The 17,489-nt window shown below is 40.6% G+C and overlaps 1 protein-coding gene across 1 annotated transcript in view; it reads right to left on the reverse strand.

Moving 5' to 3' along the window:
- Nucleotides 1–9,083: 9,083 nt before the first annotated feature.
- ACVR2B (activin A receptor type 2B) overlaps nt 9,084–17,489 on the reverse strand; it is a 99,727-nt gene continuing 91,321 nt past the window's right edge. The window contains exons 9-12 of the mRNA XM_027727790.2: nt 15,623–15,737; nt 12,916–13,054; nt 10,438–10,568; nt 9,084–9,362 (exon numbers count right to left, since the gene is read on the reverse strand). Coding sequence (XP_027583591.1) covers nt 9,168–9,362; nt 10,438–10,568; nt 12,916–13,054; nt 15,623–15,737 — 580 coding nt within the window. The 3' untranslated portion in view covers nt 9,084–9,167. The remainder of the gene's footprint in view (nt 9,363–10,437; nt 10,569–12,915; nt 13,055–15,622; nt 15,738–17,489) is intronic.

The following is a 17,489-nucleotide window of genomic DNA, read 5'->3' on the forward strand; positions in this document are numbered from 1 at the left end:
TATGATTCCATGAATTTCAGCTAATTCCCTTTTCTCTTTGAAAGTGTTTGCAAGTGATGGGTAGTAGAGGCTTCAGCTATGTCTCTACAGAGGTTTTGTTAGACATTTTGGATAGCAGAGATGCCATTGCAACACCTAAAACATTCTTCTATGAAAAAGGAAATCCTCCAGCTAGATGCCAAAGACAATAAAATAACAATGATTTTAACATCACACCAATGAGGGAAACAGTTATTTGTAATTTACTGTTTATTTTCATATACAAAAAGATAAACTTGAAATAGTTCTTTCTAGGTTTTTTCCTCCTATCTGTTGGGGTGTAGCTGCTTCACACAGGGCAAATACTACATTCATACTGGTTTATTCGGACACCCAGTGCAAAGCTGAAGCAGCAAAACTCCAACTTGGCAGATCTAATTTCAAACTTGAGACTCATTTCTAAAATACCACAGTAAAAAGGAACAAAGATCCACTGCAAATTCATGAACTATGATACAATGTTCTTTCCAAAATGTCTTCATTTCATAACTGCAATACAATGGATGTCTGCATTAGGCCATTTTATATGTATATTTTATATATACATACTTCTGCAGAATATATATATAAAATATACATATATGAAAAATCAGCACACTTCAATCCAAAAGGGGTTACAGCAACGAGCTTAACTCTCTGTATACTTTTTTCTTTAACAGGATACTTTAGTATAACTTTTGTTAACTCAGTAGTACAAGCTATCTCTGTTCTACATTTTTATAGCTACAAGAGTGAAATATAACCTACAACATTTACATTTCACATATCTTGGTATACAAACAGTACTTATTGAATTTGAGCCAAGGACCAAAAAGACTCTTTAAAAATTATTTCACCATCTGATAGAGCTTCCTGTAATTTACACTCAGTTTATTCTGCAATCTTCTAAATCATTTACTTAATCTCATAGTTTGAGTTTAAATCCATTCAAACTGGAAATCCTGGAGAAACAGGTTACTGCAAACTCTTATGTATACTCTATATATACAAGTTAAGTAACACAGCGTAATAAGACTTAGCTATTTATCCTAAAACTGATATACACATATTTCACTACGCTAGACAAGTCTTAGGATTTTTATTTTATTTCTTTAAATAAAGCACAAATTTAGAAGTAGCTGGTAAAACTTACAATAAGATGGTTTAAAATGACAAATGGTTAGGGTGAGATTTCTTCCTGCTGGTGCCAAAACATTTTCTTGTGAGTTTTTGTACTATGCTGTGTTGTTTAACTGTATGCGTCTAATGTTACATGCAGAAAGCTCTTTCCACAAGAATTGACATCAAACTGTACTTAAGTCAACTTTACAGTACAAAATTTGTCAAACTTAGGGACGAATGTGAAAATATTAACAGGTGAAAGATCAGGCTTTCAACTCTATCATGAGGATCATGCAGAATTCGTTAAGCAGATAGTTTGAACAGACTGACAATGGCATTGTGCGGGCTTATGGCATAGAATTGAGGCCAAGAATGTTACTTAGTTTGCAGTAACCACCTCCTTCAATCCTGATCCACCAACAGATCGGCTTTTGCATCATAGTTATTCCATTGGAAGGCCAGCAGCATTGCAAAATGCCTCCTCCTGGGAGATTTTAGTACTTTGATTTACCAAAGATAATAATCATCAACCATCAACAGCCATAGAAACATTAGACAGTCAAGAAAAAAATGGGGAAAGGGAACCGTCTAATTTTCTTCCTTTATTAATAGTAAATTAATTACTAGTCATTCATTATCAGTAATTAAAAGAATTACTAGTAATAGTAAATTCATTAGTATTTGGACAGGAAAGCTACTATGTTGTCCAAGTAAAATATAGACTGTAATGTTGCATCAACTACATGGATACATCTTTTAAAAACAGATATTTGGGAGGGGAACACATGTTAATGTAAAAAATGGTCTAACTTTTTATTTTTCCACAGAAAATACAACCTGAAAAGAATTCTCTTCAACAAAGTACCACTAAGAAGTTGCTGTAGTTGAAGGTCTGATTTTACAAGAAGATTCTTGGGAGAAAGTAGTTGGAAAAAGAAAAAGGCCAGACAGGTTCTAAGTCTTGTCAACATGATTTTTGCTATACACAAAGTTGCTCTGGTGCTAAGTCCACCTTCAGGAGCCATGAGATGGTCCAACCTCCTCTTCCTCCTCTGTCATGGCTGGATTTTTGGTTTAGGTTGTTTTTTGGGGGCTATTTTGGTGTTTTAACAGAGGTGGCAATGCTGAGATGCCAGCGACTACTGAATTAGGATTTTAATTGACTAGGATGGTTACTGGTTCAACTTCAGTTCATCAAAACAGTGGAAAAATTGAATAAAGTATGGCCAATGCCTTACCCATCACAGAAACAGAAGCTACAAAATCTTCCCAGAACATGTTTTAGTTTTGCAATACCAACCTTACTGGAATGTTATACACTGCGTTTTTACTTTTTAACACCTGGAAAGATTAAGAGGCCTCTGCTTCAAAATCGGCCAAAAAATGCAGAAATAATGTTTTATTTGCATTATCTGCCCCATTAAAATACTGAAATAAAAGGCTAACAAAGGAAGCACTTTTCAGAGAACACTTTTTCTTGATAGGTATCCAGCACAATGCCATTATAGAGCTTCATAGAAGTCCTTTTGGTTTCAATGTTGGAAAACAAAATAAGTTTTGCTTTTTTCCTTCAGTCCTTGGGGATCACTTTCTGTTGATATATATATATATCATATATATACATGTATATATGTATATGATACATATATATAAACACCCATATATAGCAAGGTTCCTGTTTGCAATATGTTACAATATTGTAGTATCAAGGAGAATCCAGATAGCAACACTGTTTAACATGAGGTTTGAGGTAATTGGTTTTTGAAATACCTGGATCACAGACTGCATCCAGAAATAACAGCTGGGCAATGAAAAGTGGGGGATTTTTTTTCAGACAGAAAAAAGAAAAAAAAAATAGTAAAAGAAAAAGAAAGCTTACAGCAGTTGCTTTTACATGGAAAAATAAAGGCACAACAGAATAATAGCATTACATTTCAGAACAGCTGGATGGACGTAACACAAGTGTGATCTCCTTCTGTGGAAGTGTCCTGACAAAAAGGATTGCTGCTTACTCCATAGGCTACTACTTCAGTCAGGGAACAGAGCATCACCCTGAAATGAGTTACAAAACAGGAACTCCCATGTGAGTAAGGGACCAGGTGTGCTTGAAAGGTGTTCCAGGAACACATGCGCACTCGTGGTCACACAGGATTGGATGGCAACTCTCTCCCTGATTTTCCACAGGGCCAGGACTTCACCCAAACACAGTCGAGGGACTCAGCAATTCTAGAAGCCTGCTTGAAGTGGTGTAAGCACTGATTTCAAAAGGCACACTGTCAAACCAGCTCCAAGGTAGAGCCATGTATTGTTTGGTTTAAAGCTTTCTTCAGTAACTCTCACCCAGGGACTCTGTGCTGTCAAGGTTAAGAGAACTAAAAAACCTGGAGTGCATTTTAGGTCTGATGGAAAAATAAGTTAAAAAAAACCCCATGTTTTAAGTTGGTTTTGCTTTAATACTCTTAGAATACCTTGGTTTGGTTACACAGATTTGAAAAGCTCTCTCTAGGAAGGGCTTTGGATTTGACAGTGCTCCTTTTCTTCAGTGCCTCCGATGCAGACTGTTAAATCTGATGTTGGGAACACAGAGCACATTACCTGTGTGTTCTGGTGAAGCCTGATTAGTTGTGTCATTTCAGAGAGAAGGAATTTCTAGGAACTGGTTTTATCAGGACTCTACTGGCAACAGCTCCTTACAGATCATATTGTCAATGCAGCAGACGCAGCTGCTATAAACGGATACGGCAGCGAGCGAGATCAGCCCGGCTATTTGGCCTTGGTAAACTCTGAACACCCTGACTTCACAACTCACTGCAGCACCCCAGCATATGCCAAAAGACACACTGCTCACACATGGATACTCGCATGAATACACGAAAAAACTCTTTCTGGTTTAACTGAAGATGGCCATAGCAAAGCAATAAGCATCTTTAGCAGAAGGGATGTGACACGCAAGATAACCTAAACATATACTCAGTGCCATCCTCAAAGCATGTCCAAGTACATCCAAACTTGCTCCTCAAACTGTTTTCAGGCTACACTTCTTCTATCCTCTAGACTTTGATGTAGTGCACACTTAATTTAAACATCATATATATATTTATTTATTTGCTGTGCGTACACAGACCTTTCTCCCTTTTCCCTGCAGAAACATATTAGACATTACAAAAATAATTTGTGGTATAAAAGAATTCTCACACAATGTAGAATTTTTGTTTTGTATATGTAACTAAAATATATATATATTTTTCCAAAAGTAAAAAAGTCAAAATGTCCTTATTTTCCTCTATTATATAGTCTATTTTATTTACAATGTTACCAAACAATATCCTGTATGTAAAAGTGATAAAAGTTTGCGGGACACTTCCTGCTTAGCAACTTCTAAAGCGGAGTGTGGCTTTAAGAGGACTGCAACAACAGCACTGTCACACCTTATCAACCAGCACCTTCCTCTGCAATACAAGTTCCTTCCATACCAAGTGAAACCAGACCTTTCCCCGGAAAACCAGGGCAAGCTCTTACAGTCTGACTAGAAAGCAGCACAAGAGGAATAAAACGTGTGTTCTCTGTTTTCCGTGCTGTGATATTAAGGGGGATCAGGATTCCTAATGGTGAGGCCTGACCCAGCCAACCTGGAAATATCTGCTTCCACTGAAACCAATGATTTCAAGGGAGAACAGCAATGAATCAGGAGACTCAAGGAAAATGCAGTGGAATTACCGGGAGGCACTCAAGGACCTTCTCTTCAAAACAAACATACACAAAGATTTTGGCACTTCCATAGGTGTAACTATCTAGCACTGGATATTCTGTAAGAGAATTTCAGCTGAAGAATTTCAGCAGCATAAGAAATGGGTTTCTTTTGCCTTAAATAGAAATTTCTTAATTATCAGGATCAGCTAAAATCCTTAATCATAATGAATAAGCCTAGCACTACTTAACTGATGGTTACGCTGGTTTATAGCCATCTCTTGTAATATGCACCTATATTTTAATATAAGCCACATACAATTTCCAGCTTTGCTGTACTAATGCAATTTCATTAGCGAGTCACAGCTCTATCATCTCAAAAAATACCCCTATTTTAGCCTCTGTGGTATTTCCAGTTTAAAAATGTGAACTCAAACTTTGTTCACCTAGGAAACCAGCACAGCCAGTGCAATAAATTCATAAAAGGGAATTACACTGGAGGGATGGGGAATCGTGGCTCTTAAATTCAAGGAGAATTTTTACTCAGGATATTTAATGTTAGTATTCACCTCAGAACTGCCATTACAAGAGAGGAAGGTCACCAATAAAATTCTGCAGTCAAGTTTTTGAAGACCAACTTCCTCTACATCTAAATGGGAAGTGAAATTTAGTGATTGGGAAGTAACAGAAGAGAGGTGTTGTTCCCATCCTATTCAAGGAAGTGTTAAGAGCAAAAGAGTTGCAGTTGCTTATGACAGCTACACCTATGGATGTGCCCCATTCCTGACTTGGAAAAAGCCTCTGCAGCACCAAACAGAACCAAAATCATGTTGTCAAATGCTAGATCAGCAGTGAGGGAACTACTTACTTGGCAGCTCAGCTGTTGAAAAACCGATAAGTTAAAAGGAGCTTGTCTTCATTAATAAAATAAATACCAGTTTAAAAAAAAAAGCTTGAGTCAAACTCGTACAAATTTGGAAATAAGTGAAAGTCCAGCATTTCCTTCTCTGCTGCAATAGCAAGACACACGTACCTACATACATATAAAACTTGTAACTCAGCACACACGCAATTTGGAAATTCTTTTTAAAGTCAGTTTCTGAAACCTGCTGACAAGATGATCTATAAGGAACCATTACACCAGGAAGATGTAATACTTTACAATCAATGTTCGGTCAAGGTTTGTACGGTCGTGCAGTTCCCCGCAGTAAGATAAGCTACATGTGAGAATTTTTGTTTATGCTTTCTCAAAAGAGAATATTTCAGACACTGTCTAATAGGCTATTAAAATCATATGGCACTTTCAATAAATACTTTAAAGCTTCTTAAAGAAATCAGGATAAAAAAGCAACTGCTGTAATAAGCCTGTTTTAACTATTATACGTAATGCTGAAGGAAAAAATCCAGAAGAGCAAACAGATATTAACAGTTAAAAGACAGTACAGCTTTTTTTCTTTCTGCAGCAATATGAACTGGCTCCCATTCCCGGGGAAACGGGAGCAAGCCCACCTCGAAACAAGTATTCACTCAACCTTAACTGCTCTACGCTCCACCCCAACCCTTACATCACTTCACTTCTAAAACATAGTCACATTATTATATAAATCTCAGTGCAGAAATGTATTAAACATGAAAAATACTGATCCTGCAAACATTTACAACCACGCTTAACATCAAGTGAGTGCCTAATGTCATGACACCAGAAGAGCTACCTACAGCCTTAATGCCAAGCGTAGGTATGTTGCAGCATCAGGCCCAAAGATGCCAACCCCCACCGGGGACATCAGCTGGGTCAAAATGGTATCGTTCTGTCTGGTTTTGTCAAGGTTTTTCTCAACATCAAGAAACATAAACTTTCAAACCTACACACGGAAACACAGTTACATGTGTGTACATACTAATATGCAATATACATTCAGTAACTTGAAAGAATAGGTTAAGACTTTATTCAGATAGACAAATTAAGGCAATTCTCTTAATGTCTCTTCAAGATAAAGGACCATGTCCTCATTTGTGACCTCTAGGTTTTAAAGCTATACTTTTCAAGAAATATATTTCAATTTTCTTTATATTTTCTCCAATTAGCAGTTTTGTTTGCTTAATAAATTATATCTGTGCAAGGATGCACACTGATAATTTGGCAGTGGCGAGAAGTCCAATTCATTTACATAATACAGACTTTTTACATTTCCGTTACAGGGTGATTAGTTTAGGACTGCATTTTGGCTTAACACAAAAGAAAATTTAGAAGATCTGGCCATCCAATGGACATAACTTTGTCAGTCTAGCAAGACACAGAATTGATGTCATATTCAAAGTAAAAAAAAAAAAATGGAAAAAAAAATTAAAAAAGAAAAGAAAAAAATGATGTACTGTCCTTTCACTAAAACAGACCAAAAAAAAAAAATAACACAGAATGGAAACAGCCTTCACAAATAAGAGTGAATAATGCCCAGGTACCTTATATAGGCAGTTATTCTACAACTGTATACAGTTATTTACAATGGTGCTTTATTAAACAAAACAACAAAAAAATGGTAGCACTTCCTAAAAGATTTTGGAACTTTTTTTCTTTTTTTTCTTTTTTTAAAACTCCCTTGTCATAAAAGCCAACTTACATTAAAATATACTTACTACAAGACAACACAACTAACAAAATATATAATAAAACTCATACAAGTAGAAAATTCTGAGGTATTTCTGGTTTGAGGTGGTCTGTGGTCATGAAGTTTTAATTTTTTTTTTTTCAGTTTAAACCTCGGAAGCCACGTAATGTGTGTGTGTGTGTGTTTTGTGTTTGTTTTTTTGTGGTTTTTTTTAAGTTTTTTTTTTTTTTAAACATTGCATGTTTTGCAAATTAAAAAAATATTTCATTGTTGAATCAGCAGCATTAGGAACATTCACTGACTAGAGCGAGTTTATGGCATAATAAGAGTAACGGTATCTTAGAATATGCACCACTTTAAGACAAAAAAGTTTCATCACAGAGTAAGGAGAAAGCAGTGTCAAAGAAACCGGTCAGAGAGATGCTGTGGGAATCACTGTTGCTGCTCAACTGGGCAGCCCATAGGGTTCTCAACGTTCTTCAGGTATTTTCACTCCCCCAACTCCAAATTAATAAAGAAAAAAAATTATATACCCAGTTTCTACCCTTTTCCTCTTTCCACCTTCTGCACCGGTAGCTTGGGCTGACAGATAATCAATCCAAGGCCAAATTTCCTCAACTGACTCACACTTGAGATGCAAGAATTTTCCCATCTTCCAGTATTTTACCAAAGTGCTTCTGAAAGCACACTTTCCCACCTCTCCTGATTACACGGCTTAAAAGCATCCTTCCCACTGCTACCTGGAGTCAAAAAAATAAAAGGTAATTATAGTTCTGCTTTGTTCTTTTACTGCCAAGCCCGAGATTCTGGAGGAAGAAAGAACTAGCGCCTCGCTTCCAACCATTGTCTCTTTAACTCTGCTTTCTCCACACTCTGCAGCCGTTAATACTCTGCCCAGAAATGTCCTTCCCCTCCTCTAATGGTTACCTGAGAAGTAGCTCCATAGCAAAATGATGTTTCCCCAAATGCTGCCAAATCCAACGTCACTCTCCCCACCCCTATTCTACGCTCCCCCCTTCAATTCTACCATCAAGAATTAACATTCTCCGCCCAGTTACTTTTTTTTCCATGTTACAATGACACCCGTTAGATCCGTAAAGACACATCTGCTGTTTTTTTTTGAAGCTCACTTCCAAAAAAAAAATAAAAATAAAAAAGGAACTGAACCCAAAACCAAAACAAAATGGGGAAAAATCCTTTTGAGGAAGGTGTGTTCTTTATATAACAGTCTTAAGTTTCCTCCACAGTTTGCAGCATTGCGTTTTTGAAGATGGTAGGTGGTTTTCCTTTATGTCACATAAGCTTTATGTCACAGATGCTCCGCTCAGAAGACAGACTGATAAAGAGAAACCCAGAAAACTGAATAAAATAAAAACAACTGAAGTGAGTTTGTTGAGGTTCTGAGGTACCTGCACCTTTTCTGCATTCATTAGTCGGCACCTGAATGCTTGCTGAAATGTCCATTTTTTTTAATACAGTAGAGCAATGTGCTGGTAAAATTGATCCAATCCAAAAAAATAATAATAATAACAATAATAATAAAAAGTCAAGATAAAATAGCAGCTGCATTCATGGGTTTGTTGGATTTTTGTGTTTTGTTTTTTTTGTATTTTTTTTTCCAAACTTTTTCCTTGTTGTTTTTTGTCGGTTCTTTTTTTTTTTTTTTTTTTTTTTTTTTTTTTTTTCCCAAATCCACTGAGTCTGGAAAGACAAAAGTGAACCAGGACCCAGGACTCAGATACTAGACTCTTTGGGTGGCAAGTCCACGTTGGTGACGGACGTCACGATGGAGACGAGGCAGTCCGAGGTAGTGCCGTTTACGGATTTGCGGATCTGCGCAATGCGCTCCTCGACACAGCCCGCCGAGAGCCGAGCCTCCGCGTCGTGGTCCCAGCACTCTTCGATGGTCACGCAGAGCTGCGCCAAGCCCTGCAGACGAAACGGGGAGAAAACACCTTCAGCAACATCATCTGCTCCCGGGACTGCCCTTGAAGAGGGTGGTGAGGTCCATTTGGCACAGCCTAACGCTGTAAAGAAAACCTCTCCACGATGTGCCAATTACCATAGGATAAGCTTTAACAATTACTTTAAATATGTGTTTTCGTGTTTAAGCTTTTGCTTTCTAAGGCTCTAAGGCTTGGTCGCATCCAGTCCCTAAAGTACTTTTTTAATATCAAAATAAATCCCAAGATTCAGCAGTCAGAGCTTTAAAAGACAAGACAACAAGAATTACGATTCCCTTGATAAAACTGCGAGAGCTGGCAGCACTGTGTCAGTTACTATGAAACCACTGCTTTGTTTGCAATCACTTCTCTCCATATCCCCAAAATAACTGAATTCAACAGTGCTGGGAGAGCACAGCTCTTATTTGAACCCTCATTTGAAGTAGAACACTAATCTTTTTCTACAACCCGCAGCTCTCCCTGACTTTTAGGCAGTGAGGTGGTACACCTAAGTCTAGCCAAATCCATGGAAGTTTGGTCAAAATAGAGGCATTTGGCTTCTTACTGAAGCCCTGTGAGACATCATCATCTGCTCAGTTTCCCAATCTGAGAAAAATCAGCTCTTTCATTAGAAACACAAGCCTGAAATGATCTACCTCTGGGAAACCCATGCTGCGTTTTGCTTCACTGTCTGCTTGCCTTCACGTCTAATTAATTTTTTCCTCAAAAAACTGTTCCAAGTCTTGCATGTCATCTAGCTTGTGAGGAACATGTCTCCAATGATATGGATCATTTTCTTTTTCTTAATGAAAAGACTTTGTTTTCCATTCTTTCACCATATTAAAGGAGTCCTACTAAACCACCACAAATTCAGCACTGGCTGATTAATCAGCTGGTTTAGTCTCTAAATACAAGGGAAAAACAGAAAGGGGAGCACAAAGGTGTTGAGCAACCCCTCATTCCCCAGCACTGATTCTCTCTAGCATTGGGAATGCCTAACCACATCCCTCATTCCCATCACACAGGAAAGTATTTTCCACTGTTAACCAGGAGGGACGTACGGGATGTTTTAACCAGTGATCCTTGAACACAGGGCGCATCTTCTTGTGAACCACCACTTCTTGCAGGTCCTCAAGGGATGGGTGCTGACCTATTTCTTCTTCAAAAGGCAGCATGTATTCATCCACTGGACCTAAGGTGCACACAGAGAATCGGGTTAGCATAGAAATGTTCTCTGCAGAGCCACGTCCTCTCCATGCATGAGAGAGCTGTGGCTCCAGAGCAACCTCGACCCACTGCAACAAAGCCTGACATTCACATGTCACTACAGACAAATGTGATTTACATTCCTCCTGCACAATGGTCTTTGCTGTCCCTGCTGCTTGTCTGGACACGCATTTTCCACCTCGTTGAGTTACGAATCTGAACCCTCAGTTGGGCCTCCTGATCCCACCGCTCTCCTTGAGGAAGCTGGCCTGGTAGTCTTTGATTTATTTTAATAGAAAGAGCAAATCAGTCCATCCTTCCCACATTTTAGCATAGCAATTCAACACACAATAACTTAGAGAAAGGTTTCAGCATGAGAATAGTTTCATTTTAGCACTGACTAGTGAGGTCAACTATATGCAACACTTAGAGTTTCGTGCTTTGTGATCTGGCTTGCTCATAGGTTTGAGTCAGCCCTGACATGCTGGAGCCAGACGCACTTGTTCCAGGTACCAGCTCCTAAGTGAAAAATGATTTCTGAACACTTTAGCTAGACCAGTTATGGCTGTCAACTGCCCTGGGCCACGGGAACGAGACAACTGCTATGAGTATCAGTGCAGATGCTGGATGGTAGCAATAACTTCCGCTTATTGAAACATCATTTGGCTTTTGGCAACGTGTAGATGCTCTCTCAAAAACAGCAGCTCATCTTAACTGATTGGCTTTCTCAGGGTGCTCCGTGGCATCACTAGTGGTTTCTCAGCAGCAAAAAGCAATCACTTGGAAGAGCAGAGGTATTTCAAGAGGGTCTTTCCAGACTAAAATAAGAGAGCTGACCACTTCATCTGGCCATGAACTGTGACACCAGCAACATGATGTTTAAGTACTCCAAAAAATGAAATCACTAAACTGGCTTTACCATTTTTCTTGTTGACTCAATGCCAGTCAGTAAACCAAACAAACACTCGCTCCAACAGAGGGCTCAATAACGCTCATGACTTTCCTCTCCTCTTCCTCCAAGAGGAATCCAAGCTATGGAGAGCTGCACTGGTGATCTCCAAGCAAAATCTGCTGTTTACACAACATCACTTCTGACCTAGAAGTGTAAAAGGAAGCTTTCCCTCTGATTTAATGGTGCTGTGTGTGGCACCTGGAGTATCTTGGCCAGCTGCTGCCTGAGAAGAGTGGAAAGGAGATCACAAAGGTAGCAGAAAAAAATCCAAGGGGATATTTGGGGTACCTCAACAGAGAAGGGTTAAGCCTACATGAGTGATCTGAGTACCACTGTTTCACCCTACTGTGCTCCTCAGTTCCTGCTCCTCCAGCATTTTACCTGGTTAGATTGTAAATTTTTGAAGAAGAGATCTTCTATTATCACACACCTATGCAGACATCCTAATTATAATCAAGCTCCTCAGTACTCCTGTAATGCTAACGAAAACATTTGAAGTCCAGCTGAGGTCTTGCTGTTTTATGAACTTTAGTTCAGACCACCCATATCTATACAAGAAGAAAAAGGTTGGAGGAAGCAGCCTGGGAGCTACTACAATGATATGATTGCTTCCCTGTCCAGGGGTGAGGTCCTGCACATGGTGAAGGAGTCACCAAAGGGCAGATGTGCTATTTGGACAGAAAAGATGCCTCACTGTCCCACATAATTTTAGGATAAAAAACCTGAGAAAGCAGACACCATGAAGTTCATTCTTTTAGATCCTTCAGGAGAAAGTGAGGTACTCCAAAGCTGTGGATAGAACAACTCAGCCCACTTCTGAGAGAAAGCCCACTTCATCAGCAAAAGTCAAAGATCAATAACTAACGACTTATGACAGCAGGGAAATGGGCTCGCTGACCCAGGCAGGTCCTTTCAGCCCCATGTTCCCACTATTTTGCTAAGGTGTTTTCCATTCAGGCTACCACACTGACCTGCATAAGCAAGGTGACAGCCAAGGTGGCTGCGTAGCTCTTCTCTGGAGCTCAAAGCCTACTTGGTCACAGGCAGGAATGCAGAGTGCCAAGAAGAGCAGCACAGAGCAAGCTCAGGACTAAAGGACACTCATCCTGGAGGAACCCCCTACTCCTCCTTCTGAGTTCTCAGCAAATTTGCAATGCAACCAACGTAGTAAAAAGCACTTTGAGACTTGAACACTACAAAGGTTATTATCTACAGAGAGTGACAGCTTATGTTAAAAAACAAATGAAAAACAGGTTCGCTGCTTAAGAAAAATATGATATTGGTTGTTATTTTTTTTAAACAGAGACAGAGCCATTCTCTGGACCACCAAACCACACTGAAACCGAGCCCTCCCCAGGGAAGAGAGGATCTTTATTCTTACCATCAACTGCTCTACATCTGGAGACTAGCTCCCACAACACCAGTCCCATCGCATACATGTCTATCCTCAGGAACGCATCTCGTTGGAAGTTGATTGCTCCCTCTAACACTTCAGGAGCCATATACCTCCTTGTTCCCACCTGCAGAGAAAAAACACAACTCAAGTTACATTCCAGTTGGGCCCCTCAGCCTCCTCTGGCTGGAGATGAGTGACAGCTGCTCTCATTGCCCTTAAGGCCACTGCTGCTAAAGGTGCACCTCACTTGAAAAACAAGCAAAAGGGAGCTGTTTCTTCTGACACCGATTCTCATTAAGATCACTCGAGTCCAGATAAGCTACATGAAGGGAAAAGCCAAAGTGCCTGGCTACGTGTGTGATATTCATTCAGTGCACATTACAGGTCCAATTCAAACGCAGTGTGGCACGCTGAGTATGGATGAAATCCTGCCCTCCCTGCATCCCACTGCTTGTTGCTCCAGCATCACACACAGCATGAGAAAATGCTGTCTTTGGAGACATACAAAACACCTGAGATCAAATCTGACTTGGTTATCCTAGTCATTGAAAGTCCAATCCTCTTTCACTCAAAGAAACAACAACAACAACAACAAATATATATATATATATATATATACAAAAGCAGAGAAGAGAAAAATTGATATATCCTGAAATGGTAGGAAAAGGTGTTGGTTTGACAGGCCTGAGTAAAACAAGTCTCCTGCATCCACAGAAACAGTAAAACATGAACCCTGCAAAGTCCACTTTGCTCTGGTTTGCCATGGTTTGGAAAAGATCTTATCTTGTTTTGAGGGAGATTCAGCCCTCATTAGAGTGCCTCCCTTGTGTGTTTAGCCCATTATGTAGGAGAATGGAGAGGACAGCAAGGGAGAAGCACCTTTTTAATATAGGAATTAAAACACCTTTAATATTTTCCTTTAAAGAAATTCTCTTCTGTTCTTGCTGTTACCTGAGGCACTGAGGACAGGGGGAAGCCAGGATGTGGAAAGGTGTGCAAAAAACAGAAATAGGCAAAAAAAAAGGTGACAAAAATGAGGAAAGCTGGAGAAGGCTAACTCAGAAGAGAGTGTTCACTCTTTCTGAGATAAAGGTAAAAAAGGGAGACTGCACTGAAGCTGGGAATTAAGAAAACCCCAGAGACACAAGGACAGGATGATGGCTTCATTGTGCCCCAGCACGAGAGAAGAATGAGGGGCCCCTCGCTGTAATGCAAAGGCAGAAAATTAAGAACCCATAAAAATGTAGTCAATTGTTTACAGAGTGCACAGCCAGCTGTGCCAATGGTCAACCAAGCAGCCATCCTGGCTGAATTCTTAAAATCAAACTAATAATTTTAAAAGTATTGATATTTGTATTGTAGTATTAATATTAATATTTTGGAGTATTAATATTTGTGTTACAGTCTAGAGAAGTATTCTGTGCAGTGGGTAGGAACTGGCTGACAGGTCACACCCAGAGGGGGGTGGCAAATAGCTCCTTCTCAAACTGGCAACCTGTCCCAAGTGGGGTCTCCCAGGGACCCACATGGGGCCCAACACTGTTTAATATCTTCCTAAATGATGTAGATCATGGGATCATGTGTAACCTGGTAAAGCTCGCTGATGATATCAAACTGAGTCAGGAAGTGGACACTTTGGAAGAGACAGACACCGCACATGAAGAGCTGGAAAGGCTGGAAGAGTGGGCTAACAAGAATCTTAATAATTTGGAGTGCTGGAGAGCAGCTCTGTGGGAAGCGTCCTGTGGGACTACAAGTTCAATATGTGTACATGGAGCTGCTGTGGCAGAGGGTCAATGGGATGCTGGGCTGCACCAACAAAGGCATCACTAGAAAAAATAAGAGTCATTATCCTGCTCTGCTCAGCTCTTGTCAGGCCACATCTGGAATACTGCGTTCAGTTTTGGTCCTTGCTACACAGAAAATATGTGGACAGGCTGGAGAGGGTCTGGAGAAGGGCCACAGAGATGATCAAAGGGCTGGGAAGGCTGTCTTATGAGCAAAGGCTGAGAGAACTGGTTTATTCAGCCTTGAGAAAAAAAGGCTGAGGGGAGACCTGGTCACAGTATTCCTTGTTCACAGCATTTAAAGGGTGGCTGCAAAGAAGATGGAGACTCTCTTTTTACAGGGAGTCAAATGGAGATGAGGGGCAATGGGTACAAGTTACTCCTGGAAGATTCTGATTGGACACAAGAGGAAAGTTTTTCACAATGAGAACAATCAGCCACTGGAATAATCTCCCTAGGAGAGTGGTGGATACCCCAACACTGGACACTTTGAAGAGTCAGCTGGACAGGGTGCTGGGCCATCTTGCCTAGACTGTGCTTTTGCCAAGAAAGGTTGGATCAGATTATCCTTGAGGTCTCTTCCAACACAAGATAATCTCTGATTCTATGATTCTGTGAATATTTATTACTGAAACTATAAAGAATCAATTAGCCCTGTGCCTGAAGGAGGAAGCCACCTGCCCCCAAGGCTGGGGGGACCTCACCTGCACAGTGGTCAGGAGGGTTCGAGCACTCTCCCCATTCACCAATATTAGAGCATCTCCTGGAATGTATGTCTGAGCATAAGCTCTTATGGAAAAATACATATCTCAAAGAGAATTAAATGCATCTATACAAACTACCACCCTGACTCCCGAGGAGCTGTGGCAGGCCCAACGTTTTAAAATGTTAAAGATAATGATTACCTGTCCATGAGTGTCCCCTGGAGGTTTTCCAGGTTCAAACCGTACAGCTAGTCCAAAATCAGCTAGCACTGCCGTCAAGTCATTCTTCAGCAAGACATTTTTACTCTTGAAGTCCCTGTGGACAAGCCAAGAAGTAAGTTTGGGAAGGTTTTACTATGGCACACATCTAAATCACAATGCAACACAACACAACGTTGCATGTCTACAGATGTTGAATGTCTACAGGCTTAGCAGCTCCCAGTAAATCAGCTCCTTCCTTCCTTTCTTTCTTCCCCAGCTTCCCAGCATGGTCAGTGCTGACAAATTTGGCTGCCTCTCTCTGCCCTTGTCACTAAAACACAACCAAGCAGCCCTGAGCTTTTCCGCACAGAGTCGGCCGAACTCCCCACTGAATTAATCTCAAAATGAAATCTGATCTGAAGGGGCTATTTTAATTAAAGCAAGCAGTATATAAGGCACCATTTCTTGCTCCAAGCACTGGCTCTGGACCCCCAACTTCGGGCACTTCCCATTCCCAACAATAAGAACAAGACAGGTTAAGGGAGTACATTACTCTTTATCCTACTAAGGATGTTTGCTCCTATCTACAAAATTAGATCTTTCTGGAAATCAGTACCTGCTGGTAGGACTCTCTCCACCCTAACTACATGCCTCAACAGACTTTGGCCATAGTCATCTATTAGCCTTCTGTTTTAATTGCTGGATCGATCTTCCCTGGAGAATTCAGGGAAGCAAGCAGAGAATGGGGTGAGTCCATGCTCAGACACACTGTCAGGATTGGACTGGGCAGCTGACAGGCAGGTGTTAAGCATTTGCAGTAGATATGGTGGGTCTGTTCTTGAAGGGGACATTTGTGTCAGTCCTGTGCTGCAGCGGGATCATTTCAGGGCAGCTCAGGTGAATCTGCAGGGTCTTGAAAGGGTAGGGGGTGGAGGAAGATCACACCGAGATGCCTAACCACTCAAGCTCTGTTCCCTGGGCTTCCTGCATTTTCATCTGAAAAGGAATGTTTGGCAATCTAATTAAATTACAGACCTTAGACAGCAGATGGCAATTGTCCTGAATGCTCAGCATTATAATTTCCCTATCATCAATTCACTCGGTGACCCTGCTGATTGCAGGACATTGCGGGCCTGCACAAAATAATTAATGAGGGCAGATACAATTGTTCCACACTGGAGAGACCTGTCAAAATTCTTTGTGAAGAGAGAAACTGCTGGACCATAGAGAAGAGCTGCTCTCTGCAGCCTCAGATGCCAGAGCATCAGCTCAAAGCACCGTGAGCAAAAATCATCCTGTGCCACCCAGCCCCTGATTCTGAGCTTAAAAAATCAGACGAGAGGATTTATCCTTTCTAAGCTAAACACAGTGTGATGGGCATTTCTGGCTTGAGGATTAAGATGGGGGAAGTGGGTGTGAAGTTGGAGAGCAACATACAGCCAGTGAACCCCAGCAGAAAACAGCCCCCATCACCTCTGGGGACACAGTACAGCTTTACAGAGCCCCCAAAATATTGGTACACATCTGTTACACAGAATAAACCAGTATTTACCTAATACCTGTCATCTTAGAGGCTGCCTGTTTCCATGTTATAGCAGTTTCCCCACAGGCTTAGAAAACAGCCATCATCTAATGACATGGATAAACTCCTTTGCTCGCTCAGCATTAGGGGATTATGCCCTCAGGATGGTACAGATTGTGCACGAGATTTTTGTGAAATAGTGGCTCAGCGAGGCCCACACAGAAATTGTCAGACAGTCTGCCTGAACAATATAGTTCTGCTGTGATGTGAGATGTAAACCAATATTATCGTATGGGCATGTGTTGCTGCTGCTCACCCTCACTGCTCTTTGGGCATGCAACAGTT

The sequence above is a fragment of the Pipra filicauda genome, unplaced genomic scaffold (assembly GCF_003945595.2).
Source record: "Pipra filicauda isolate LSUMZ 115617 unplaced genomic scaffold, ASM394559v2 scaffold1_size10287979_pilon, whole genome shotgun sequence".
Lineage (NCBI taxonomy): Eukaryota > Metazoa > Chordata > Aves > Passeriformes > Pipridae > Pipra > Pipra filicauda.